Source organism: Stenella coeruleoalba (assembly GCF_951394435.1).
Source record: "Stenella coeruleoalba genome assembly, chromosome: 3".
NCBI classification, from domain to species: domain Eukaryota; kingdom Metazoa; phylum Chordata; class Mammalia; order Artiodactyla; family Delphinidae; genus Stenella; species Stenella coeruleoalba.
Window position 1 is genome coordinate 126,093,360 of NC_137148.1, and position 23,813 is coordinate 126,117,172.

General features: G+C 55.0%; 2 protein-coding genes across 7 annotated transcripts in view; one reads left to right on the forward strand and one right to left on the reverse strand.

Moving 5' to 3' along the window:
- Window positions 1-10,660, forward strand: part of TCOF1 (treacle ribosome biogenesis factor 1) — a gene marked incomplete at its 3' end in the record, with an annotated part of 39,317 nt that extends 28,657 nt beyond the window's left edge. The window contains exons 18-27 of one of the 5 annotated variants that reach the window (XM_079916679.1): window positions 183-366; window positions 1,763-1,899; window positions 3,460-3,573; window positions 3,882-4,128; window positions 4,593-4,678; window positions 5,220-5,400; window positions 7,341-7,880; window positions 8,573-8,670; window positions 9,423-9,466; window positions 10,260-10,660. In XM_079916679.1, coding sequence (XP_079772805.1) covers window positions 183-366; window positions 1,763-1,899; window positions 3,460-3,573; window positions 3,882-4,128; window positions 4,593-4,678; window positions 5,220-5,400; window positions 7,341-7,880; window positions 8,573-8,670; window positions 9,423-9,449 — 1,614 coding nt within the window. Of the gene's footprint in view, window positions 1-182; window positions 367-1,762; window positions 1,900-3,459; window positions 3,574-3,881; window positions 4,129-4,592; window positions 4,679-5,219; window positions 5,401-7,340; window positions 8,228-8,572; window positions 8,671-9,422 lie in introns of those variants that run through there. The other 4 variants (XM_079916680.1, XM_079916678.1, XM_079916681.1 and 1 more) reach the window with 4 other exon arrangements.
- Window positions 10,661-12,034: 1,374 nt separating this feature from the next.
- CD74 (CD74 molecule) lies at window positions 12,035-21,195 on the reverse strand. Of its 2 annotated transcripts, XM_079915345.1 has the most exons (9): window positions 20,966-21,195; window positions 16,835-17,007; window positions 16,533-16,606; window positions 15,931-15,993; window positions 15,066-15,161; window positions 14,703-14,790; window positions 13,481-13,672; window positions 12,926-12,988; window positions 12,035-12,655 (listed from the first exon to the last, which is right to left on the reverse strand). In XM_079915345.1, exons 1-9 carry the CDS (start codon window positions 21,040-21,042, stop codon window positions 12,645-12,647), a joined length of 837 nt encoding a protein of 278 aa, XP_079771471.1. In that variant the 5' UTR covers window positions 21,043-21,195; the 3' UTR covers window positions 12,035-12,644. The 2 variants fall into 2 exon arrangements, with proteins under 2 accessions (XP_079771471.1, XP_079771470.1); XM_079915344.1 differs by lacking the exon at window positions 13,481-13,672 and having other exon boundaries at window positions 20,966-21,193.
- Between the last annotated feature and the right edge of the window lie 2,618 nt (window positions 21,196-23,813).

A 23,813-nucleotide genomic window follows, 5' to 3' on the forward strand; every position in this document is an offset into this window, starting at 1 on the left:
GTGGACTGGGAGTGAGCTGGGAGTGCCCTGGGCAGCTAGAATGACCTCTGACTGTGCCCAGCCACCCCAAGCTCTCTGGACCCCTTGCCTTATAAAACCCTCCCCTACCCACCTTCCCCTTCCTCTTCCCCTGGCCAAGCCTTTAATCACTGGGGGGGTGTGTTTTGTTTTTGTTTTTCAAGGTGATTAAAACCCCTCTGATTTTTGTCGACCCTAATCGTAGTCCAGCTGGCCCAGCTGCTACCCCCGCCCAAACCCAGGCTACAAGCACCCCGAGGAAGGCCCAGGCCTCAGAGAGCACACCCAGGAGCTCCTCTGAGAGTGAGGATGAGGACGTGATCCCCGCTACGCAGTGCTTGACTCCTGGTGAGCACAGGCCCACTGTGCAGGGCTGACTCCCCTGCTGCAACTGCCAGACACACACACACACACACCCGCGTGCACACACACATGCACACACACCCCCACTGGGCTGGCTCAGGAGAAGTAGCTGCTGGGGCTTCTCTGTGCTGGCTCCAAAGGGTAGATCCCAGACCAGAGGCTAGAAGCTGCAGGGACCAGGTTTGTAGTATAAGGAAGAGCTTTGTAACAACTGACTGACTGAACATGGAGAGGGCTGTGAGGTAGTGAGCCTTCCGTTCCTGGTGGCATGTAAAGGGGAGGGGTTAGGTAATCCCTAAACAGAGACATGTAGGGAAGGATTCCTGGAGACAGGACCAGATCTGGGATTTCTTTGATTTTTTTTTTTTTTTTTTTTGCGGTACGCGGGCCTCTCACTATTGTGGCCTCTCCCGTTGCGGAGCACAGACTCCAGACACACAGGCTTAGCGGCCATGGCTCATGGGCCCAGCCACTCCGCGGCATGTGGGATCTTCCTGGACCGGGGCACGAACCCGTGCCCCCTGCATCGGCAGGCGGACTCTCAACCACTGCGCCACCAGGGAAGCCCTTCTTTGACTTTTGACAATCTGTGATTCTAACAGTGATAGCAAGAAAATGGTTAATTACTATTATTATTACTAGAACACTTTTTAATGAAGATATTAATACCTGATCTTGGTAGGCTAATTAAGAAATGCAGGTTAGCACAAAAGAAAAAACCTCACTTGGAATCCCACTGTCCAGAATAATTACTGTTAACATTTTACGACTATTAACTTTGCAAAAACCTATGATAACGCCATGTGTTTTTAGTGAGACCACACTGTACATACGCTCAGTAATCTTACTTGGTGTGTTGTGACGTTACATATTTACAGCATGATGCCTGCTGGCTACAGAGTGGTCACCGGGGCGGGATCCTGCAGTTTGCTTAGCCAGCACCACGTTGGAGGAAGCTGAGCGTTTTGTTTGGGGTGTTTGGCTATCATGAACAGTGCTGCAGTGAACATGTGTAATCGAGCCTCTGCACATGACCAAGGCCGTCCTCAAGAGAGACTGTTTTACATGCGCGGAGAGTCACGTTTGGCTCCAGTGCTCTGCCTGTTGCTCAGGAGGAGCGGCCTGGCCAGCGGCGGGGGCGGGGGGGTGGCTGAAGGTGGCGAGGACGAGGCCTGGGGTGACAGCCACAGCAGTCGTGTCATCTCCCTGTCATGTGGAGACAGTGGCAGATCCTGCCTGGAAGGCTCGGGAGGGGATTTAACGGGCTTCTACCACAAAGGCCCTGGGCACCGCTCAGGATGGGCTGAGAGATTGGGTGTTGCTCCTCCGGGGAGGCCACGGGCTCCTGTGCCCTGACGCAGCCCCTCCCGCTCCGTCTCAGCCATTAGGACCAGCGTGGCAACTGTGCCCACGGCCCACCCCAGGGCAGCCCTCAGAGCCAGCGTGGTGGGGGCCGGCAGCAGTGAGGACACCAGTCGGGTGTCTGAAGGCAAGAAACAGGAGACGCCAGCCACTCAGGTACCCGACGGACCGGGGGTCGCTGTGCGGGCTAGCAGGGTTGCGGGGCTCCCTCGTCTGCCCCCACTTCCCCACAGGGCTTCTGGGTGGCAGCGCAGTTGCTTTCACCCGCCCCCTCGAAGCCAGAGCCTTTCCTGGCCTGGGCGCAGCCCTGATCCGAATTAGCCTTGCGTGATCTGGCACGTGGCACCCGGGCAGAGCCAGCCCTGCTCCCTGAGTCCCTCAGCAGCTTTTTCAACAATGTCAGGCCTTTGGTTTGTTTTTTCTCTCCCGGTTTGAACAAAAGTTTGCCATTGTCAGTATTTGTCATAGTGACCATGAGCGTTCTTCCCAGGCTTCACGGATTTCAGTGCATTTTTATTTATTTGGTCCTTGCTGGAACTTAAAAACCGGGCAGGGGAGAGTTAATGGCTCATCATTCAAATGATGAAACTGAGCACCACGCCCTCAGCAAGACGGTCCAGATGTGACCAGGATCAGGCAGGGTCAGAATCGGGGCTCCTGCCTCCCAGTCCATTGCTCTCGGGGCTGTAGGGTTTGTTTCCCTGACCCCTTGTGCCCGCCCGTTTTTTCTGAGAAGGCAGGAGGAGGGAGAGCTGGGGAGGCGGCAGCAGGACTTGGGCACCTCCACTCAGAGGGGCTCATCACGAGCTACAGCTCAAAAAGAGCTTCCTGGGAGCATGGGTGCTGAGTGGGTGGCTGGCTTGTGGTCACGGCACCCAACAACCTGCATCCATGTGGCCGTTCAGCCAGCAGATGGTGCTGAGCATCTGTCCATGTGGGACACTGAGGATACAACAGGAAGAAGACAAGGAGGGTCCCTGCCCTCGTGGAGTTCCCAAGGCGGGGGTCAGCCATGAAACAAGGAGACCAGAAGTTAAAGTACTCACCAACTAGGGAACCGGGGGATGACCTGCTTTAGAAAGGATGGGCCGGGGTGGCCTCCCAGAGGAGGCAGCACTGAGGCCGGAGAAGCAGCCAGGCCTGGGCGAGCTGGGGAGCCCTCCAAGCAGGGAGACCCAGGTGCAGGGACCTCTGGGGAAGCACTTGGGGGTTGGAGAGCTGGAAGAAGCTGGGGCGGAGGGGCCAGGCCTGACAACGCATGGTGAGGGCCTGGTGAGGGCCGCGGGGGGCCTGGAGGTTTCAGCGAGGGATCACACCCAGGTTTCGTTCCGTTCTCTGTCCTTGGCCGCTGCCGTGTGTGGGAAGCAGGAGTGGCACCAGGGAGACCGTTAAGGAGGCCGTTACAGCCACGAGGCTAGAGGCGCAGATTGAGTGGTGGGGCCTCCGGTGGAGCCTGAGCTGCTTCCCTCCCCTGGGCTGGGAGCTGTCTTTGGACCTCTGAGAACGCTATGATTAGCTCATAACCTGAAGCCTGGCACCATTTTCTGCCCAGATGGTGGCGTTGCCCCTTTGCCCCTCAGTCCTCCACTCCAGCCCCAGGTTCCTCTTGCAGCTACAGGTCCCCTTCCACCCCAGCCAGACAGGATCTGACCAGGCTGTGGCATGGTGGCATCCTGGGAACTTGGGAGTCTCAGGGCTGCCTTTGGCTGTCCACAGGTGACAAAGAGGAACCCAGCTCACCTCCCGCTGACCCAGGCTGCCCTGAAGGTCCTTGCCCAGAAAGCCAGTGAGGCCCAGCCTCCTGCTGCCAGGACCCTGTCTTCAAGTGGGGTGAGCTGGGGAGCTGGGGGCCAGGCCCCACTCTGGAGGGGACGGTCATCAGAGACCGCAGAGGGTAGAAGGCAGGGCCCAGGCAGGGGCCTGAGTCCCAGCACCAGCACTTACCAGCACTGGCCTTAGCACACACGCTTACCTCCCGGGCTTCTGCTGCCCGTCTTAGAGAGTTGTGGGAGGATTAAATGAGGCCTGTGTGCGAAGCAGCTAACACGGTGCCCGGCCCTTAACTGAGGTGTTCAGTAAGCACCAGATCTTATTTCCCCTAATTTTTCCTTTCACCCTTTCTCCTCTCACCAAATTAGACTGACAGTGCTCGGGGAACACTGCCCATGACGAGTCCTCAGAGCACCCCCGCGCAGGCCAGAGGGGCCAACAAGCTCAGAAAGCCTGAGGTTCCTGCAACCCAGCGGGCCATAGCCACTCCCTCGGGACGCCCCAAGGCCAAGGCCTCTGGGACCTCAGATGACAGCAAGGACAGCAGTGGCAGCTCTTCAGGGAGTGAAGAAGATGCTGAGGGGCCCCAGGTGGCCCCATTGACCCACAGGCCAGGTGAGGGTCCTGGGAAGAAAAGGCTGGGGGACCTGGTGGAGCCCTCGCCTCAGGCCTCTGCTTTGTGTCTCCACTTGTTCTGCGACTTTGGCCTAGCCATCCCACACAGGGTCTCAGTTTACCCAGCTGCACAACCCCATAACAGAGTTGGTCCACATGACGTTAGAGGCCTTCCTACTAGGCTGTTTGGCCACTCCCAACTTTTTGGTATCAAGCTCCCCTAACTGAGGCCCCAAAATCCCAGGGCCATGCCTCCCTTGGGAATTAGGTTTTGGCATTCAGGTGTCTCACTTGGAATGCTGTGAATAGCAGTAGACCTTGGAAGGGAGCAGATGAAGCCTTGGGCGGGAGGGTGAGGCACATACACAGGGACCAGGCTGTCCTGGGGCCCTCCTGAGGGCTCCGGCCTGTCTAGCTGGCACAGGGTACCTGGGACTCCCAGTAGGATACCTGTACTTCTCCAGTAGGTCCAGCCCCCTCCAGGAGGGAGACGGTGGTGGAAGAGACCACAGCAGACTCCAGCGATGATGAGGTGGTGGCACCTTCCCAGGTAACCGCGAGGGAAGGGGCTGGCAACCTTGGGGGCCTTGGGGCAGGAGCCCCAGGCCAGGCTCTTGCCCACCTGTGCAGTTGTAGGCCGAGGCCACTCCCTGGCTCATAGGTCTGGGCTCTTCCTTTTCCCAAGGGCCCTGGGCAGGGTCCTGTCCGTGTGGAGCCAGGCTGGCTCCTGCCCCGAGGCCCCTTTTCAACATAAAGTCGTGAGCAGCGGACTCTTGGAGTCTGTAGACAGGGCTTACCTTGATTTAGGTGATCCCCATATAAAAACGCTCTTTAACAGATGGGGTTTCTTTTAAGGTTATCATCTGTACGTAGCCAATGCTAGTGCTTTTCCATTTGCATTAGTAATAAGAAGTTTCCTTTTTAAATGTGCCTGTTAAAACTATGTATTAATTAAAATAGTGCAGGAGGTACTCACAGAGGGCTGGTGTGCCCACCACCCAGTAGGGCTGGCCCAACCCTTGGGGTCCCTGTGCTGGTGTCCTCATAGCAGGCCATACACTGGTGGGCCTCTTCACACTGGGCTTCTTCAGTCTCTCCTCTCAGGTTATGTGACCCCTGGGCTAACTCCGGCCAGTTCCCAGGCTTCAAAGGCCACTCCCAAGCCAGACCCCAACCCCTCGGTTTCCTCTACTCCGGCCACCAGAGATGCCCCAGACGGCAAGCAGGAAGTGGAGCCCCAACAAGCAGCAGGCACCATGTCCCCTAAAACAGGTGAGTCGAGGGCTGCAGGAAGGACACAGCAGGATGTGGAAGGACGAGGCAGGGGCCTCTCTCCCTCCCTCAGGAGCCGTCCCACCAACATGGTCCTGTCTGCCAGCAGGGCCTCCCCAAGTGAGGCCTGGTACCCCTGCATCAGGCCTGGAGGTGCTCATGAAAGGGCAGCGGCCTGCGCCCACGGGGCTGGCTGCTGTGGTCTAGGGCAGCCTGGAGGTTGGGTTATCCAGCCCTGTGGGATGCTGGTGCACCTGGTAGGGTGACCCCTGCCTTAGAGGAGGTGCACCTTGACTTTCAGGGCAGGCCTTGGCGCTCTCTAGCTGTCCGTGTTGACTTTTCTTCCTAACAGGTAGGCTCATGGTGCGGGACGTCGGGACTCAGGGTTGCTCAGACAGAAGGTGGGGCCACGTTTGGAGAAGTCTTCAGCACATGGCGATGGACCCCAGGCTATGGACTGACGTTCTCTAAAGCTTCAGACGAGCCCCTGGCCTCTCTGGACCTCAACGCCTTAACCAGACAGGGCAGGGGTCGATGCATCCATTGATGTCACGTAGAAAATGGCACATGTGGAAAATGGTCACGCAGTGTTTGGAGGGCAGACTGGAGTGCTCAGGTCACCTGGCCTAGGGCATCAGCCACCGCTGACTGTGCCAGCACTATGGGACATTTAGAGGGTACACCTGGGACAGCTCTAGGGGTTCCCTGGCCTTGGTGTTCTAAGGTGTTTGGTAGACAGGAAGCAGAGAAGTGGGCTGCAGGGAGAGAGGTTGCCGAGGCACCCGTGCCCTCCTCAGCTCCCTTCTCTAGCCGACTCCTGTCCTTGCCAAGAAGCACCAGAGGACTGAATTGGGCCTCCGTTTGTCCTGCAACCCGCTCTGCCCACCACCCCTGGCCCACTAGGGCTCTGGAGCCAGAGCTGCTGCAGGGCCCACTGCCGGGAACAGCCCTCTCCTCCCCACGTGGAGCAGGGCCAAGCCACCAGCACCTCCCCGAGCCCAGGGTGTCGGCGCACTTGTGCTGTGAGGCCCCGAATGGGGCTGAGACCCGCCAAGTCACCTGTGAAGTTGGGGCGGCGTCAGGACATATGCTGAGTCCCACACCCCCCAGTCCCTGGGCTTTTCGCGCAGCTTGCCTGGTGCCGGGTCAGCAGAGGAGTCATTGCTCACTTTCTTCCCCAGCGTTCTTCTCTTTGTGAGAGGCGGGTGTGACAGGGAGACGTTTTAGAGGGGGCTGTGGAAGGTTTTTCACACGTGTAGCCAGCATACAATTATCAAAGGAGAGCAGAGGCGTGGAAAGTTCTAAACAAAGGCTGCAGCAGGAGTCACTCTGGCAGGCAGTAAACCTGCTTAGTCAGCCACCATGTGCATGTTCACTGCACCCAGCACCCCCAGGCCACACCACCTGGACCCCTGACCACGGAGGGCCTGGGCCCACTCACTGTGCACAGGTGGCCGTGAGTTGACTGACCGCGTGGCCTTCGCTTTTATTACGAGTCTGTGATTTAGAATTGGGGTGAGGGGGCTCACAGTTCATCTAACCCCTCATTTTACAAATGGGGAAACTGAGTTTGGTTGTCAGACCCAGAACCCCGGTCTCCTGCCTCCCAGCGCTGGACTCCTGACTGGTAGATACTATCCCTATCCTGACGGTTAGATTCTTTGATTTGTTGGTAGATTTCAAGCCCATTGACGAACATTCTGGAGTTAATTTCCATCCCCAACCTGAGCTTGAGTTTTTAGTGTGGGGAGACAAGAAGAGAGCTCTAAGTTAGAAGCTGGCAGAGAGGTGCGAGCCGGAGACCCAGCGGGGCCCCGCCGTCCCCCTCTGTACTGCACCAGAGGAGGTCAGGTCTGTGCTGGAGCCCCTTGACTTTCATTCCACGAGTGGTCTATTTCCTGATTCTCTCAGATCCGTGACCCCGGGTCCTCTCTCCATAGGCAGAAGAGAGGCTAGCGTCACACCTCAGAAGACCGGGAAGGGGCCCAGGAGCCCCCAGGCCTCCATGCAGGCGCTGCAGAGCGACATCACCCGGCGCCTGCTGAGCGAGCCCTGGCCCCTGAGTGAGGCGCAGGTGCAGGCGTCGGTGGCGAAGGTGTTGGCGGAGCTGCTGGAGCAGGAGAAGAAGAAGGCCATGGGTGCGGCCAAGGAGGGCAGCCGGAAGGGCCGCCTGGGCAACAAGCGGAAGCTCTCCGAAGACCAGACAGCCGCCGGTGCCCCCAGGAGCAAGAAGAAGAAGCAGCTGGCGGCCGGGGATGGCGGGGAGCGTGCGGTCTCCCCAGAAAAGGCCCCCAGGACTTCTAAGGGGAAATCCAAGAGGGACAAAGCGAGTGGTGACATCAAGGAGAAGAAGGAGAAGGAGTCTCCCGGCTCCCAAGGGGCCAAGGAGAAGCCAGAAGGGGAGCCGGGGAAGGTGAAGGGTGAGGGGGGAGACCAAGGCAACCCAAAGAGCAAGAAGGAGAAGAAGAAAGCCGACAAGAGTAAGTGCCCAGTGCAGTCCCGGAGCGCGTTCCCCAGCCCCGCCGAGCGCTGTCGGTCACCTCCCGGGCAGGCAGCCCCCAGCCAGCACAGAGATGGGGCTGAGCATGGTTTGTCCATGGTGGGCAGGATGGGCAAAGGCAGAACCAGGTGCCGGAGCACAGGGGCCACCACTGCTGAGAAGGTGCTCACGGCTCCAGGGCGTGTGCCCACGGAGCCCCTAGCTCCCTCACAGCAGCCACCGCCACGCGCACTTGCAGCTCAGGCCCCTGCGATCCAGGCTCCTGGACAGCAGCCGCCCCTCAGCGCGCTCTGCACTGGTCTCCGCCTGCGGCAGGGCTGCCTTTAACCCTCACTCCGGCCCTGTATGATGGGTGGTAACTCATTCCCATTTACAGGTTGAAAGGGTCTTTTTAAAATAAATGTGTAGACGTTTTACAGAGTGAGTTAAAGGAAAATGGTAATAGTCCAGAGGGTCCACGGGTGGAGCAGAAATCACGAGGCTGGCCCGAGGGCCAGGGCAGTTGGTCGCAAAGGCCTACGGACCTGTGCTTTGACGGCTCCCCATGGTGTGGGGCATTTGTGGGGGGAGAGCTCCAGGGCCCCTGGAGACCCGCCCCCTGTGTCTCTCGACATTGACGCCAACATTTAAGACTAGCACCTGTTGTTTAACAAGTTCACTTTCTTCCCTTAGAAAAAAAAGACAAGGAAAAAAAAGAAAAGAAGAAGAAAGCAAAAAAGGCCTCAACCAAAGACCCTGACTCACCACTGCAGAAGAAAAAGAAGAAAAAGGTAGAGTGAGTTCCTGAGGAGTCTCAGGCGCGAAAAGGGGGCCCAAACCCAGTCCCCAGGGTGAATGTGATCAGCCCCAGCCTCTGCATGTCAGGGTAGCGGTTCGTGTGGGCCAGACCTGGTCACTGTGCCCCTTCCATTCTCAGGGTCCAGAACGGGGGCTTGTGCGTTATGATACACTAGAGAAGAGCTAGGGGTGGGGCGTCACCCTGAGGGGCACGAGGTCTGTGCACATGGGCACCACGGAGTGGCCCTATCTCGCCTGTGAGATAGAAGGATAGTCTTATGACAAGTGAAGAAAGCAGAGCCCCCCAGGTGGGCAGGGAGGCCAGGTAGGCTGTTGCAGGTTTCCAGGTGAGAGGAAACGTTCCCTGGCATGTGTGTGCCCCAGCGGGCAGGGCATCCCCACCACAGAAACACACACAGTCTGCTTCATGCATGTCAAGGGCTGATCGCCTGGCGAGGGGGCCCTCAGCACCTTATACTCAGGCGCAGTTCTCACCGTGGCCAGCAGGGCTTCAGCTGTGGTCAGAAAAGCTGAGCATCTGCTGCTGCAAAGCCCTGAGCTCCTTCCTCCAGAGCACACGGGGGCCGCCATCCCTACCCTCGGGATCTCTGTATGCCCAAAATCTGTTCTGGGGGAGCCACGAATCCTCAGGAGACAACTGTCACATCCCCTCCTGGTGGGGGCAGCGTGGGTGGGGAGATGCTTCAGGTACAGGAGCCTCTCATATGTACTCCTCTCTTCACAGAAGAAGACGGCAGAGCAGACTGTCTGAGGGACGCCAGGCGGCAGGTGCACTTCCTGACCCGGGAACCCCTGCTGACCATCTGCTCCCCGGGAAGAGTGGGAGGGCAGGCCCAGCATTCACCGTGGTTCCGGGGAGCTAGACTGGGCTTCGTGGGTAGGCCCTGAAGGGAAGGGGGTTTGGTGAAAGAGGTTGCATTCCTCAGGGTCAGTGGGTGATGCCGGGAACCAGAGCTGTAGAATCAGAAGTGTCCGGGACAGTCCTGGCAGTGACCGACACTGAGTGTGCAGTGGGAGGTGGGTGCTGGTCTGGTGCCTCTGTACGTGAGGATAAGGCTTGAGGTCGGGGACAGCTCAGTCTCTCCCTTGCCACTGCCAGTACTTTTTCCTTATGATTTTGTAATTCGAGGGCATTTCCTCATGGGAAGGAAGATGATTTGCTCAAAACAAGCCATTCTGATGGCTCTGTGCTTCCCAGGTAGTGGTGAAGTGGTTAAGTGATCCGCCTGGCTGAGCCGGCCCCAGCCTGCTGTAAATGGGGGTAATACAGGCCTGGGCTGGTAGTGAGGATTCAGTGCAGTTAATTAAGCTCTAAAGCGCTCAGCCCAGTTCCTGGGACATGGTCAGCACTGACAAGTATCCACCGTGGTTAGTTAATGCCCCTCTCCTGCATAGGAGATGCCAGATTTTGAGTTTGTTCTCCTTGGTGGAGAAACAGGTCAGGAAGTCTGACGTTTCCTTCTCCCAAGGATTTCTTAGCCAAGTGGTGGCCAGCCCCGTGCCTCTTCCCTCTGCCCACCAAGGGTTGGAATTGAATTTTTAACTTCCCCTCCTTCCCCAGAAGATGATGGCCAGCTGCGGTGTCCGTGCTGGCCAAGCCAGTGAGCCCTGCAGAAAGGCTGGTCCCGGGAGGAGGAACCACGCCCAGCTCCCGTGACCTCCACTCACTGACCCTGGCCTGACTTCTGTGCCGACAAAGGATGCCTCGTATGGACATGTACAATACATATATATATTTTTTAAGTGACCTGCCCCTCCCTTCTCAGACCCAACATGCCCAGAGGTCTCGGGACTTGCCACCTCTGCCCTGCAGACCCAGTAAGGCTCAGCCTGCGACTCCTTCCATGCCCCTGGTCTCCAGCTATGCTGAGGCTTTGTCCTTTTTGTCAGTTTTCTCCCATTTTGTTTGTGTGTTTTTTGTAATAACTCAGAAAATAAAAGACGTGAAGGAAAGGTGCAAGTTCCCATTGCATCTGGGGCAAACGTTTTGCCATTGATTGATTCTTGGAAGGGAGAGTCTGGCTGACACTTGGCAGATGAACAAACCATCGCTCAGGATTTATTCTTGACCGTGTATCAAGGCTCTGTGATACTGTGGTGAGTGACACACTGTTTGCCAGAGAAGGAGACTCAGCAAAAGGCCCTGGTGTTGAATTGGGGTGGGGAAGGCTTCCTGGAGGAGGTGGCATCTAAGCTAAGGGGGAGCTCAGGCATGGTCATGGCTGGTTGCTGTGGTAGGTAGGTCAGGCAGATACCCAGGAGCAAGAAATGGAAGGGGGTCTTCCAAGTCACCTTTTGAAGTTAGGACAAGCTGCGGGCAGGCTCTCTTGAGGTACTTGGTGGAGAGTAGCTGGCAGGGACAGTAGGAGCAGGACGCCCATTTAGGACTGAGTTGTCCATGTGTCTAGGTAACAGAGGTTCTGCGATGATGAAGGCAAGAAGTGGAGGAACGTGAAAGATGTGTCAGGGTGACGTCCGCAGGACTTTGTGATGGCCAGTGATGCAGAGGGCCACTTCCCTGAGCCCAGAGTAGTGTGGAGCACCCAAGGTCATGGAGTCCGCTCCAAGGCTTTTAGCCTTCTGCTAAAGGCAGCAAGAGGCCGTGCAGAAACAGAACACTGGGCTGGGGAGGTCTGGGCGAGCCAGGGTGGCATCCACATTTACCCTAACTTGGGGCTCCTGGGCCAGGCCCTCCCCCAGGGAGCCTCTCCCCCCTTAAGTGTGTTGATCTAGAAAAGAGGCCGCAGAGCAGTGTCCTATTGGGCTCCTTTGACCCACAGCAAGTCTTCAGACTTAGAAATAGAGATTTCAGTGAACTTCTTCATTTGGGGCTCCTCTTGAAAAGTCCAGAAATCTGACCACAGGGGCCTCTGCTCCTCCTGGTAATGAGCAGCTGGGGCACTGCAGCGGCCGCCCCTTAACTAGGACATAGGCCCCCCACTTCCACAGCCGCCACTCCCTGGTGATCCCGACACAAGGGCCCATGTTGTTGCCATCTGTCATCACACTTGTACTGTTCTCAGTATAGAAAAGAAAATGGGGACGTGAGAAGCCGGACCCAGAGGAGCTTGTGCTTAAAGAACTGTGGGCAAGAGCCTGTTTCTTGGAAGTAGGGAATGTATCTTGTGTGTGGAACATGGAGACCAAGCGTGTCCGCATCCAAAGACTGCAGCCCCGCTCCCCACGGCCCGGCCCTGCTCCCCACGGCCCGGCCCCGCCCCACAGGCATCTGTATTTGGGCTCTCCGGGCTGTGTCCTCCCACCAAACCACAGGATGCAAGGTCTGCAGTTCACCCCCTTCGAACCGGACCCAACAGAGCAGCCAGGAACTGGGAGTGTTCTACTCACTACCTTTTATTCTCACAGGCGCCGTGGCCCTGAGGGCCGATGACAAGCTTGGCTGTGCAGACGGAACTGGGGGTTGGTAGAAAGGAGGGGCTGCGGGTGGAGAGGCTGGTTCTTCCTGGGTGGGTGATGCTGGGGAGAGGGAAAGGGTGGCTCCTCCCCCACAGTTAAATGGGCTGGAAGGCCGAGGCCAATGGGGGAGGGGACAGCAGAGGTGTCCGTTCTGGGGCTTGGGTCAGTGCCATCCCTTCTCCCTACACCTGCCCACCTCTTCCATGGGCCTAGATCTTGGAGCACCATGTGGTGTCAGAAGTGGGGGTCAGCCTGGTTCATGGTCCATCTCCCCGGGCCTTATGTCCCTGCTAGTGGATGGGGTTTTGAGCAGCAGGGCCCTTCTGCATTGTTAATCTGTGCTATTCTGATGATTTGATGTGTCCAAGGATGATGGAGAGCCAGGCGCCAGAGTCTCATAGAATGAGGTGCAGGGTAGGAGACGGCAAGGGGAGGGGTGTGTAAAGGAGGGAGAGGGGCTAGGGTAGGGGGCCAGGGAAGCTGTGGCCATGCAGGGCTGGCTGAGTGCTGGCGTCTGCGTCTGCTGTGCTCACAGGATGACTGCGGAGAGAGACACAGCGGGTTAGGGTTGGAGTCACCTGTTGCTGCCCCTTCCCAGCATCCTGTGGCCTCAGAGCAGTCGAGGACTCTACCCTCCACTGCCTCCCGCTTGGGTACAAGTACTGACCGTCATAGCCCCTGAAACCCCCAACCCTGGTCCTCATCTGTGAAATGGATGTTGGAGAATGGCCCAGGGTCATCTACCCACGAGGGAGTAGGCCCCTCGGGGGCTAAGCTGCTAGGGACCAGATCCCCTGCAGGGGCCCTTACCCTGACCGAGATCCTGCTTGGACATGCCCAGCCCAGACGACAGATCCTCCATTTCCAGTGGGTCTGCAAAGGAGCACAGTGTCCACGTGTTAGCTGCAGCCCAGACTACCGCACCCGCTGACAAGGGGCCTGGGTGGGCTAGTTCTGCCCAACCTCGCCACGAGCCTGGTGCTTGGTAGAACAGACATGAGTGGAAGGATGCTTGTTGGATGGCTGCAAGCGGCAATGAAGTGCGGCCGGGGAGTTAAGTGAGCAAGGCCAAGGAGGGGGTGATGCAATCAGATGGGTGGATCTGGAGACGCCTGGATGCATGCGTGGATGGGTAAAGTGGAAGGACTGAAGGGTAAATGAGTAAGTAGATGAGTGTGGGCAGAGGAAAGAAATAATAAATGCACAAACAGATAAGGAATGCACAGGTGGGTGGATGCATGGCTGAGTGGCTGCCCCCCAGGAGTTGTCACCTCGAGTGTCCTGGCCCCAGGTGCGCCAGGAGAGACCTCCTGCCCCTCAGCCTTCCTGGTCCTTCCTGCTCCTGGCACAGCGGCCACTGCTTACCGCTGCAGTTATGGTGCCCACGGCTCCTGGTGTGGGGGACCTCGGTGCCGTTGGGGAAGACGCACCAGCAGTAGCCGATGCTCCCATAGCACTGGAGCGGCATATAGTTGCCATTCTCGTCGCACTTGGGCCTGAACATGCCCGGGTGGATGTCAGGGATGCGGCTGACCTCTTTCTGGCACTTGGTCAGTACTGAAGCGACAGGCACGGTGAACACAGTGAGTGAGCAAGCTCTGGGCCAGGGTCTCAGCAGAACCAGAGCTCCACATACCACTGCTGTGGGCCTAATGCCTTCTGTCCAAATGGCTGTACTTGCTCTACCCATTGCACAGATGGAGAAACTGAGGCCTGAACCAACAAGGTCCAGGATCAAAGAGGAAGTGAATGGCTGTGTGGCTAATTCATCCCAGAACATGATTTCTTCAAACACTCAATGCCTATTAAAGTTTAGAATTGCACCTGTGATTCTGACTTCTAGAGAAAAGCAATGGACACCTTGGTAAGTCTGAGCTTGCATTACTGGGGGTATCCAAGTAGAAGTGGGGGTTACTATGTGATGGGGATGTTATAGAGGGGATTCAGACGTTAGCTGGGAGTTGGTCGAGATCGCATCCAGTGTGCCCTCTATGACTCTGTGATGGAGAATCTGAGGCCCAGAGAGGGGTGGACCGTTGATCTTCCACTTCTGAAACTGAAGCCCAGAGGGAAGAGACTTGCCCAAAGTCACACAACAAATTAGCACCAGGATGAGAACACAGGACCCATAAAGGCTTTAGGGCTGAAAACCCTGGTATACATTGTCCGTGAGATGGAAAAACCCCAAGGCCCTCTTATCTAGTACCTGCTGGCTGTGTGACCTGGGAGAGGTCCCTTTGAAGGGCGAGAATCATGAGCCCAGCCCTCTCATGGGAACCTGCAGGGTGCAGTGCTGGGTGGGGAAGGTCATTGCCATGACTCCTGGGATGTTTTGGGTGGTTGTTGCTCCAGGCCCCCTTGTGCAGTACCATCCGCCACAACGAGGGTCACCTCCTGAAGGGAGGACTCGGTACCCCAGACAGGATGGGGGCTGGGGGCAGCCAAGCCCAGAAGAGCAGGCAGGAGAGACAGGAGTGAGAGCTGAGAGGCTGGGAGAGTCCTGTGCATGGATCAGGGAGTGCCTAAGGCTCTACCCCTGAGGGAGCTCCCAGAAACCCTGCCTCCCCAAGGCTCCCATTCCCTCTACCTTTTGGTGGAACTTCAAAAGGCTTCTCCTCCAGCGAGATCTTGCTCATTTCAAACAAAAGCCACTGATGCATCCAGCTCTCAAAGAGCTAATGGGGATAAAGGCAGAGAGTCAGGCTCAGTAGCCCTCTCCAACCCAGCCTGACTCTGTCCCTGGGGACAGAGACATGGAGGGCCAGCGGGAGCCTGCTTCCTCCTTAGAGACCCCACAGGGCTTGGTCACTCTTCCATGGCTGTGGTTTTCTGGGTGCTGGTAAGCCGCCTCCAGCTTCCTGAGAATGGCTTCCCTGCTCACCCCGCCTCGTCCCAGGGCTGCTCTAGATGTCAGGAGAGGGAGGGTACCAGGGCAGGGGAAGCTGCTGACCTTCCAGTTCATGCCATCCATGGTGTCCTTAAGGTGTTTCAGGTTTTCTGGGAAGCTCCCCTTCAGCTGCGGGTACACCTTCAGGGGGTCAGACTTCTGCAGGGTAGCAAGGCAGGAAGGAAGGTTAAAAAGCTTCCTGGCAGGCAAGGTTTAATGTGCAGCCCATGTTCCCCTGGTCTTCCGTTCTGAGGGCTGGACCCCAGACCTCAGCATGTTGGAGCTAGTGGGGAGGGGAAGTGGTCTGGGTAATACGGCTACACAGCTACAAGACCCCAGGGCTAGGATTTGGGAGACCCAGTTCCAGGCCCAGTTCTACCAATAACCCTCAGTCTTCTACTCCTTGCAGGCTCCTGTTCATCTTTCAGGTCTTACCTCCTTCAGGAGGACTTCCTTGACTTCATCCCAACCGCCCAGCTAGGTTGGGTTCTCGGCCTCTTTCCTCACAAAGTCCCCTGCACACCCCTCATCACCTGGTCACCTGTCTGTCTCCCATGCTAGCCTGAGGTCTCCGTGGGACTAGGAGCTGGATCTGATTGCTCCCGATTGTGGGTCCAGAGCCTTGCACAGTGCCTGGCACTGAGTAGACATGCAGCAAAAATTGGGGAAGGAAAAAACAGGCATCTTCAGCAAGTCACTTCCAGACTTTGGGCTTTGGTTTCTCCATCCCAAACACAAAACGGGGAGTGGTGGGTCTGGACTTCATATAACGTTTAAGGGCCACACTTGTCTTCCTTCACTAATCTGGTGATCCCATATTGGATGTCTGCTGTGAGCCAGGCATGGCGCAGGTCTTGAAGCATAGCCTCACTGGGGGCTTATGGGAATGGGGCAGGAGCTCAGGGATGCCTGGCCAGGTTCCACTCACCAGGAGCAGCCGCATCACATGGTCCTGCGTCATGTTGCCATACTTGGTGGCGTTCTGCATGGGCTGTGGAAGGAAGGAATAGGGTGTTTCCCAGCACTGGCCCATGGAGGAGGGGCCCTAGAGCAGAGCCAGCAGCTGGGGTCTGGGTGAGAGTGTGGATTCCCAGATGTTCAACAGGCCCACCTCTGCCACCTCCAAATGTGAGGGCTCGGGCAAGTCACTACCTTCCTGCCTCAATATCCTACTCGTCAACTCTGCATAAGCTTTCCTGCCCAAGGCTTTGTGGACGGGAGATCGTTTAGTGAACCGAAACGTTATCCATATATGATATCAAGGGATCTGAGAATAGGAGGGACTGTGAGATGCTTGGGAAATGAGAAGTATTTCGTAAGTTGTGGAGGACTGAGCCCTCTTCCCAGGGAGGGCCCCAAGAGGCTCCTTCCTCCCCCACCTCTGGAGTTCTTCCTCCTCCCGCAGCAGTCAGGACCCCCTCTCCAGCTCTACTTTTCCCGGGCCAGCTGTCCTCCCCTGTCCCTTGGCACCTGCCCTCCATCCAGGCTAGGTAATGCTTCCCTCTTCTGCCGCCCTGGGGCTGGCCTTACCTCCGGGCCTTCCATGGGCAGGTCCTGCAACAGCATCGGGGCGCTGAGCCGCATCTTGGTCAGAGGCTTGGCGGCTGTGGGGCAGAAGGTACAGCATGAGCGTGGCCCCAGGGAAGAGGGCACTCAGCTCCGGGGACCGAGATCTCAGACCCAGATGAGGGGCTGGAATTCCAGACCAGAGAGAAGGGACAGCGGGCGCAGCTGGGTACAGGAATGAGGGGTCTTCTGAGGTGAGAGACAGGGGGGTGAGGGCTGTGGGGATGGGGGGGTGAGGGCTGTGGGGATAGAGGTGGGGCACGCACACTTGGGAAGCTTCATGCGCAGGTTCTCCAGCTGCAGGTTCTGCGAGGTGACTGTCAGCTTGTCCAGGCGGCCCTGCTGCTGGTACAGGAAGTAGGCGGTGGTGGCCTGGCCAGCCAGGAGCAAAGCCACCAGGATGGAAAAGCCTGTGTACAGGGCTCCACGGCTGCACTTGCTGTTGGGGGCAGGGAAGATAGGTCAGAAGAGGGTCCGCGGAGGCGGCTGCCCCAAGGACTAGCAGGGAGTGGGGAGTGTGCCCCCCATTTCCAGCCCTCGGCCCTCAGCTACCCCTAACAAACACACACTTTAAACACAAACAGGTGCCTATGAACCTACAGCTTGAAGACGTTCCCCTGACCCCCTACCTCCAACCAGTGCTGCCCCTATAGCCCTCCCAGGTGGAAATCCTGGAGCTGCCCCTGGGCCTAGGCTGCGTGGGGAAGAAGCGGTGACAAGTGCTTGTCTTCTCCAGACCTTGGTCCCACCTGTGCAATGATGGGTCGAGGTGGAGGGTCTCCCCAGGTTCCCTCTACCAGAGGATCTCCTGAGGATCAGGGCTGCCCTCCAGGCAGCCCCCACTATGCACCCAACCCCTGTAGTGAAATCAGAGATGAAGGAAGGAAGTAGGGCCTGGACAGCAGAGCATGCAGCCCACCTGAAAAAGAGAAGTGAGGCCTTGCCATTTTTAGGAGTGGGTTGGGTGCATCAGACAATGTCTGGCTGGAGCAGGGCCAGGGACCACCCCCTGTGGGAATACATCCTCTGCCCAAGACACTCCCTGTGCCTCTGAGCACATCTCTGCCATTCTCTGGGCCTGTTTCATGGGTACCTCTCACATCAGCAATTCTAGAATTTGGTGGTCATCATCTGAAGTAAGATCTGTCTGTGACCACAGAAGTATTATGAATGGTAATATCTACCGGGGATGGGGGTAAGGAAGCAGGGTGGGGCGTATCTCAGCAGGATTTTGGTGCCTGAGCCTGTATGACCTGGGAGAACGTCTCACGCTCTCTGGACCGGCTGTCTGCACAGGGAGGGGTGGCCGGACCTCGGCCAGCCCTTGGAGCTATTGGCCTTGGATATACTTTTGAGGGCACATGTAAATATTACGTGCCGGGGAAGTAAGGATCCCACCCCAGGACCCTGAGAGTTCCTGACCGGTTTGTTTTCTCCCACCTACCCCAGGGGTAGAACTACTAGGACCCCACTGGAAATTGAGGACGAGACTGCACCCTGCTTACTCCAGCAATCAGCAAGGATAGTTTAGGAACCTCCAGGAACACCCTGCTGCCTAGTAACTCATGACATCACAGACATGGCTCATTCTCACTGGCTCTCTGCTTGTCAGTCCTCTGATTTCTGGGCCAAGGCCCAGCCCAAGGGATTATTATTCTGAAAGGAGAAAGTAAAAAGCCTGTGTGGAGAAAAGGAGAAAAACCGACAGGAGGGGAAAACAAATCCTACTCATTGGCCTTCCCAAGGAACAGGGGTGGCCTGGCCTCTGAAGTGGTGAAAAGTCCACCCAAGTCTGGGTCTTGCCTGAGTTCAAGCTCTACAGTCTCACCGCTTCAGCAGCCCCACACCCAGTCTAGCCCCAGCTCTGCCTCCCGCCATCCCCTCTCTGAACCTCAGTTTCTCATAAGGCCTGAGACTCTAGAGAGTCATAATGAAGACGAGACCATGTAACCTGGATTGGAATCCTGGTTCTGCCACTCCCTTAGCTCGGGGACCAGGGGCAAGTCACCACCTAACCTCTCTGAGTGAGTAACTTGAGGTAAGAACATCTACTCTACTCAAAGGTTGTTATATAAAACAAGAGCGGGGGGTAAAACTCTCGACTCCATACCCAGCGTGTGGTTAGCACCCCATAGGTAACACTGAGCACGAATCTCAAAGGAGTTAACAGTTAACTTGAGCATCTAGATGCCTTCCTATCTATGCATCTTGATTGCCTGTCTCCTGCTTCTAGACAAAGGCCAATTCTTGTCACCCCTCTTTTTTTTGTTTTTTTTTTTTTGCGGTACGCGGGCCTCTCACTGTTGTGGCCTCTCCCGCTGCGGAGCACAGGCTCCGGACGTGCAGGCTCAGCGGCCATGGCTCACAGGCCCAGCCGCTCCACAGCATGTGGGATCTTCCCGGACCGGGGCACGTCCCCTGCGTCGGCAGGCGGACTCTCAACCACTGCGCCACCAGGGAAGCCCTTGTCACCCCTCTCTTCACTTCCTCCTTTCTACTGCCTCTTTCTTGACTAGTAGTAATAATTGGCCAAAGTTGGGAGCCAACCAGAACTAGCCAACCAGAACTGGTTCTAGCCAACCAGAACTACAAATGTTGCCAGGCAGAAGTGTTCACAAAAGGGTCCAAAACAGGCCAGGACAGTTTTTAGACGCAGTAATTGAACTAAAAGGAAAATTAGACAAGGATTTGACGAGGGGGCACCCTTTCTGCTCACTGAGCCCATGCTGGGTCTGCAACTCACTGGGAGGCCTGAGCTCAGAGGGGGACCCATCTTCCCTCCCTGCAAATCGTGCCTCTAGAAGGAGGTCAGATGGTAGAATAAACTCAAACTTTGATATCAGACTAGTCCTGGGGTTCAAATTCTGGCTCCAGTATTCAGTAGCTGCGATAACTTAAGTAAGTCACTTACTGATATGTCTCAACTTTCTCTTATGTAAAGATGGGAATAATAAAAGTACCCAACTTGGGCTGCCCTGGTGGCACAGTGGTTGAGAGTCCGCCTGCCGATGCAGGGGACACGGGTTCGTGCCCCAGTCCGGGAAGATTCCACATGTGCCGCGGAGCGGCTGGGCCCGTGAGCCATGGCTGCTGAGCCTGCGCGTCCGGAGCCTGTGCTCCGCAACGGGAGAGGCCACAACACTGAGAGGCCCGTGTACCGCAAAAAAAAAAAAAAAAAAGGTACCCAACTGAGAGGGTTTCTAAGAGAATTACGATTGAGTTTAGCATTTAGTTATATGTCTGGCACAAAATTAATCATAGTAATGACTAACAGTGACTGAAGATTGGTGACAGGTATACAGTGAATAGGAACTATTATCATAACTCTTGTCGTAGTTATTATTACTACTACTGAGACCCAGAGAGAGACACTGATTTATCCAAGTCACACATGACAGTAGCAGAACCTGGACCAGAATCCAGCCCTCGTAAGAGTCGGCCCTCCTAGCCATGGGATTCCCCAGGATTTTCACAGGCTGTGAAAATGGTCTCTAAAGGTCTCTAGTTGCCTGTCCCACAGTATGCAGTTCCTCATGACACCTCTGAGAGTCTCTCCCAAACCCATTTCTGCCTGGCAACAGCTGACATCACAACTGTAGGTCCCTGTCATTTGCGAATTATTTGGGGGAGCAGGGGCATTAGGGTAGCTGCATTCTAACCACGCCTTTTCTTTTCAGGGGAACAGATGGATGAGGCCATCTTGGAGTTGGGAAGGGGTCCTCTGGATGGCTGTGCTGGCCCCTTGCTGCAAGGGAGAGGGGAACAGGCAGGGTACCACCCACATCAACCCACAGTCCCTTCTAGAAATTTAGCCAGAGACCCCCTCACCCTTTTTTGATCCCCCTCCAACATCTCTCATTCCCTCCTGTGATGGCAAAGGAGGTCTCCATCTACTCTACAGACACCTGCAACGATAATTCCCTTGATATAAACACATATAGCAATTTGTGGTAACTAGGAGGAAACTCCTCTGTGATGAGCTGCTTCTACCAATCTCTTTTAGAAAATCTGCTCCATCTAGGATCCATACTATTTTCAAAATCTGGTCCAAAATTTCTAACCTAGGCCTCATGGCCCAGCTTCAGGGGACTCTGTGAAGCTGCTGATATTGTGTGAAGCTCTAGGGAAGGAGTCCAGAGCTCTCTTGATTTTCAGAAGAGAAGTGCATGATGCATAGAAAGTTAAAACCCCTGTCCTAGAGGAGCTCCCTCACTTTACAGGAGGGAGAACTGAAGCCCAGAGCGGGCTAGAGACTTGCTCAAAATCACCCAGTTAGCACTGGGGTCAGAGCCCAAGTCCATGCCTCCTCTGACTCCCGGTCTACTGCTCCTCCTGTAGCACCTGCGCACTCTGTGCGGCCCAAGGTCTGTGTGCGCTCTCCTGCCGTTCACACATACCTCTCCTGGGCTCCGGGGCGCTGGCCCAGCATGGGCACCTGCTCATGGTTGGAGATGAGGTCGCGTTGGTCTTCCATGGTTCCGGCCTCTGGTCTTCCCCACTCCTGCTGCTGCTGCTGCCTCCTGCCTGTCTAGGACGCTGAGCCCCTGGCTCACCTCTTGAAGTTGGGGCTGAGAAGGAATCTGATTCGTCCACAGGAGGGCACTCCGCCCACCTAGTAGAAGTGGAAGTGAAAGCCACAAAGCTGGAAATACCCCCCACTTGAGCAAAGCTTCCTTTAAGGGGGCAGGATGAGTCGGGGGAGGTCCCCCAGGCAGGTGGAAAGGCCAGCATGCTTCCACTGGCTGCCCAGGGCCCTCATCACTTGTTTCTGGGCAGACCTGTGGATTCATAAGGCTCTTTGGATGTTTTGAGAAACAGGCAAATGTTCACTCCCTAGACAGGAAATCACTTTGAAGCAAAAAATACCCAAAATGCTTTGTTTGTCTCCCCTCTCACCTATAGATGAGTGGGTGCAGAAAGGGGCTGTGCCCCCTTTGTGAACTTAGACAAGTTCCTCTCCTTCTCTCAGTCCTCAGTTATGTCATCTCAAAATGGAGGAGGAAAGTTGGATTCACTGTTCCCTCTGCTTTCTTCTAACTCAAGCATTTTATGAACCTGAGTCCATGGTTCTAAGGCTCTGGTACTAATATTTGCCACCACTTACCAAGCCCTCCTTTGTGCCAGGCACTGTGCTAATCGTTTTGCTTGCTTTGTTTCATTTAATCTTTACAGTAACCCTTTGAGGGCTGTTTTATTTTATTATCTCCATTTACAGATAGGCACACTGAGGCTTTTGAGAGGCTACATGTTTGCCCAGGATCGTGCATCCAGGAATTGCAGCCCATGATTTTAACCATTCTACCCTTCTCCCTCCTGATGCTCAAATTGTGTCGTTCAAATTCATGAAAGCAGGTACCTCTACAGGGAGGGAATGAGGAGGGACTGGGAAAGGGTACCCAGGGGAGGTTTAACTGTGTTGGCATGGTTTTATTTCTGACTATCTGTGGCTTGTAGACCTTATTTTATTTTATTAATCTTTATGTCTTTTGTGTGTGTGTTTAAATTTTCATTAATAAATGAACAAATTTATGGTATAAGTACATGAAAAGATGTTCCACATCATTAGTCGTTAGGAGGCAAATCAAGGCCACAGTGAAGTACCACTTCACATCCACCACAATGGCTATAATCAAAAAGACAGATAACAAGTGTTGACAAGGATGTGAAGGAATTGGAACTCATATATTGCTGGCAAGAATGTAAACTGGTGCAGCTACTTTGGAAAACAATTGGGCGATTTCCCAAAAAGTTAAATAGAGTTACATATGACCCAGTAATTCCATTCCTAGATATCTACTCAAGAGAAATGAAAACACGTATCCACACAAAAACTTCATAGTGGATACACAAATGTTCATAGCACCATTATTCATAATAGCCTCAAAGTGAAAACGACCCAAATATACACCAACTGATGAATGAGTAAACAAAATGTGATTTATCCGTACAGTGGGATATTATTTAGCCATAAAGAAGAATTAATATCACAATAAAACTGTTATTTTTTAAAAAAGAAATGAAGTACTAATTCATGGCACAAAATGAACTTTGAAAACATCATGCTGGGCTTCCCTGGTGGTGCAGTGGTTAAGAATCCGCCTGCCAATGCAGAGGACACGGGTTTGAGCCCTGGTCCAGGAAGATCCCATATGCCATGGTGAAACTAAGCCCATGCACCGCAACTACCGAGCCTGCGCTCTAGAGCCCGTGAGCCACAACTACTGAAGCCTGCGTGGCACAACTACTGAAGCCTGCGTGCCTAGAGCCCATGCTCTGCAACAGGAGAAGCCACTGCAGTGAGAAGCCCATGCGCCGCAACTAGAGAAGGCCTGCATGCAGCAACGAAGACCCAATGCAGCCAAATATAATAAATTTATTTTTTTAAAAAAAGAAAAGAAAACATCATGCTAAATGAAATAAGCCAGACACAAAAGGCCACATATTGTATGATTCCATCTATTTGAAATGTCTGGACTAGGCAAGCCATAGAAACAGAAAGTAGATCAGCAGTTGCCAGGGGCTGGGGGGGGAAAGGGGATGGGGAGTGACTGCTAATGGGTATGGGATTTCCTTTCAGGGTGATGAAGATATTCTGGAATTAGACAGTGGTGATTGTTGCACAACTTTGTGGATATATGGAAAAACCACTGAATTGTACCATTTTAAAAGCTTGACTATTATGTGAAATTTATAGCTCAATTTAAAAACAGATTTCTTGGTAATGATCGCTAGAACACATATATAGCTTTGCTTCCTCTTTCACTTGGCTCTGCCACTAAAATGGCGAAGAGTTGCCTTTTTTTTTTCTTAGTGTAAATCTATAAGGACAAAGAGAACAGGAGAAAACAGTGCAAAATTTTGGAAGCTGGAAAGCAGGTGGATTGGAGGTAGTCATTAACAGACCCCAGAAAGCTTAATCCTAAACCTGCAGCTAGAAAAGCTGAGAAGCCACCAATTTACATGATAGAACAGGCTCAGGAATTGAGGTATTAGGCACACTGGGTGGGAGTACAGGTGGGGCTAAAAAGAAGATTCGTTGGAAGTCTGTTTATGAAAACAGTTGGATATCCATGTCCTCTCCCTCCCCAACTATCCCTCCCTCCCTGAAAGAGGACTGGAAGTCTATCCCTAGGCACAGTGCAGGGCATGGGCCCAGTTCTAAAGCTGAGAGTCCCAGCCTTCTCTCTGACCCAGTTCACAGAATGCCAGAAGCCAGACCTTCTTTCTCCAGGCAATAAATGAGAG

Bases quoted from the DNA above. Each gene is read 5' to 3' on its own strand.
- CD74 (XM_079915345.1), bottom strand. From the start codon at position 21,042: ATGGAAGACCAACGCGACCTCATCTCCAACCATGAGCAGGTGCCCATG. The intron at 15,994-16,532 runs GTAAGGCCAGCC...TTCCTTCCACAG, and splicing joins TGCCCATGGAAGGCCCGGAG to CCCATGCAGAACGCCACCAA. The intron at 13,673-14,702 runs GTAGAGGGAATG...CTGTCGCTTCAG, and splicing joins TTTTGAAGTTCCACCAAAAG to TACTGACCAAGTGCCAGAAA.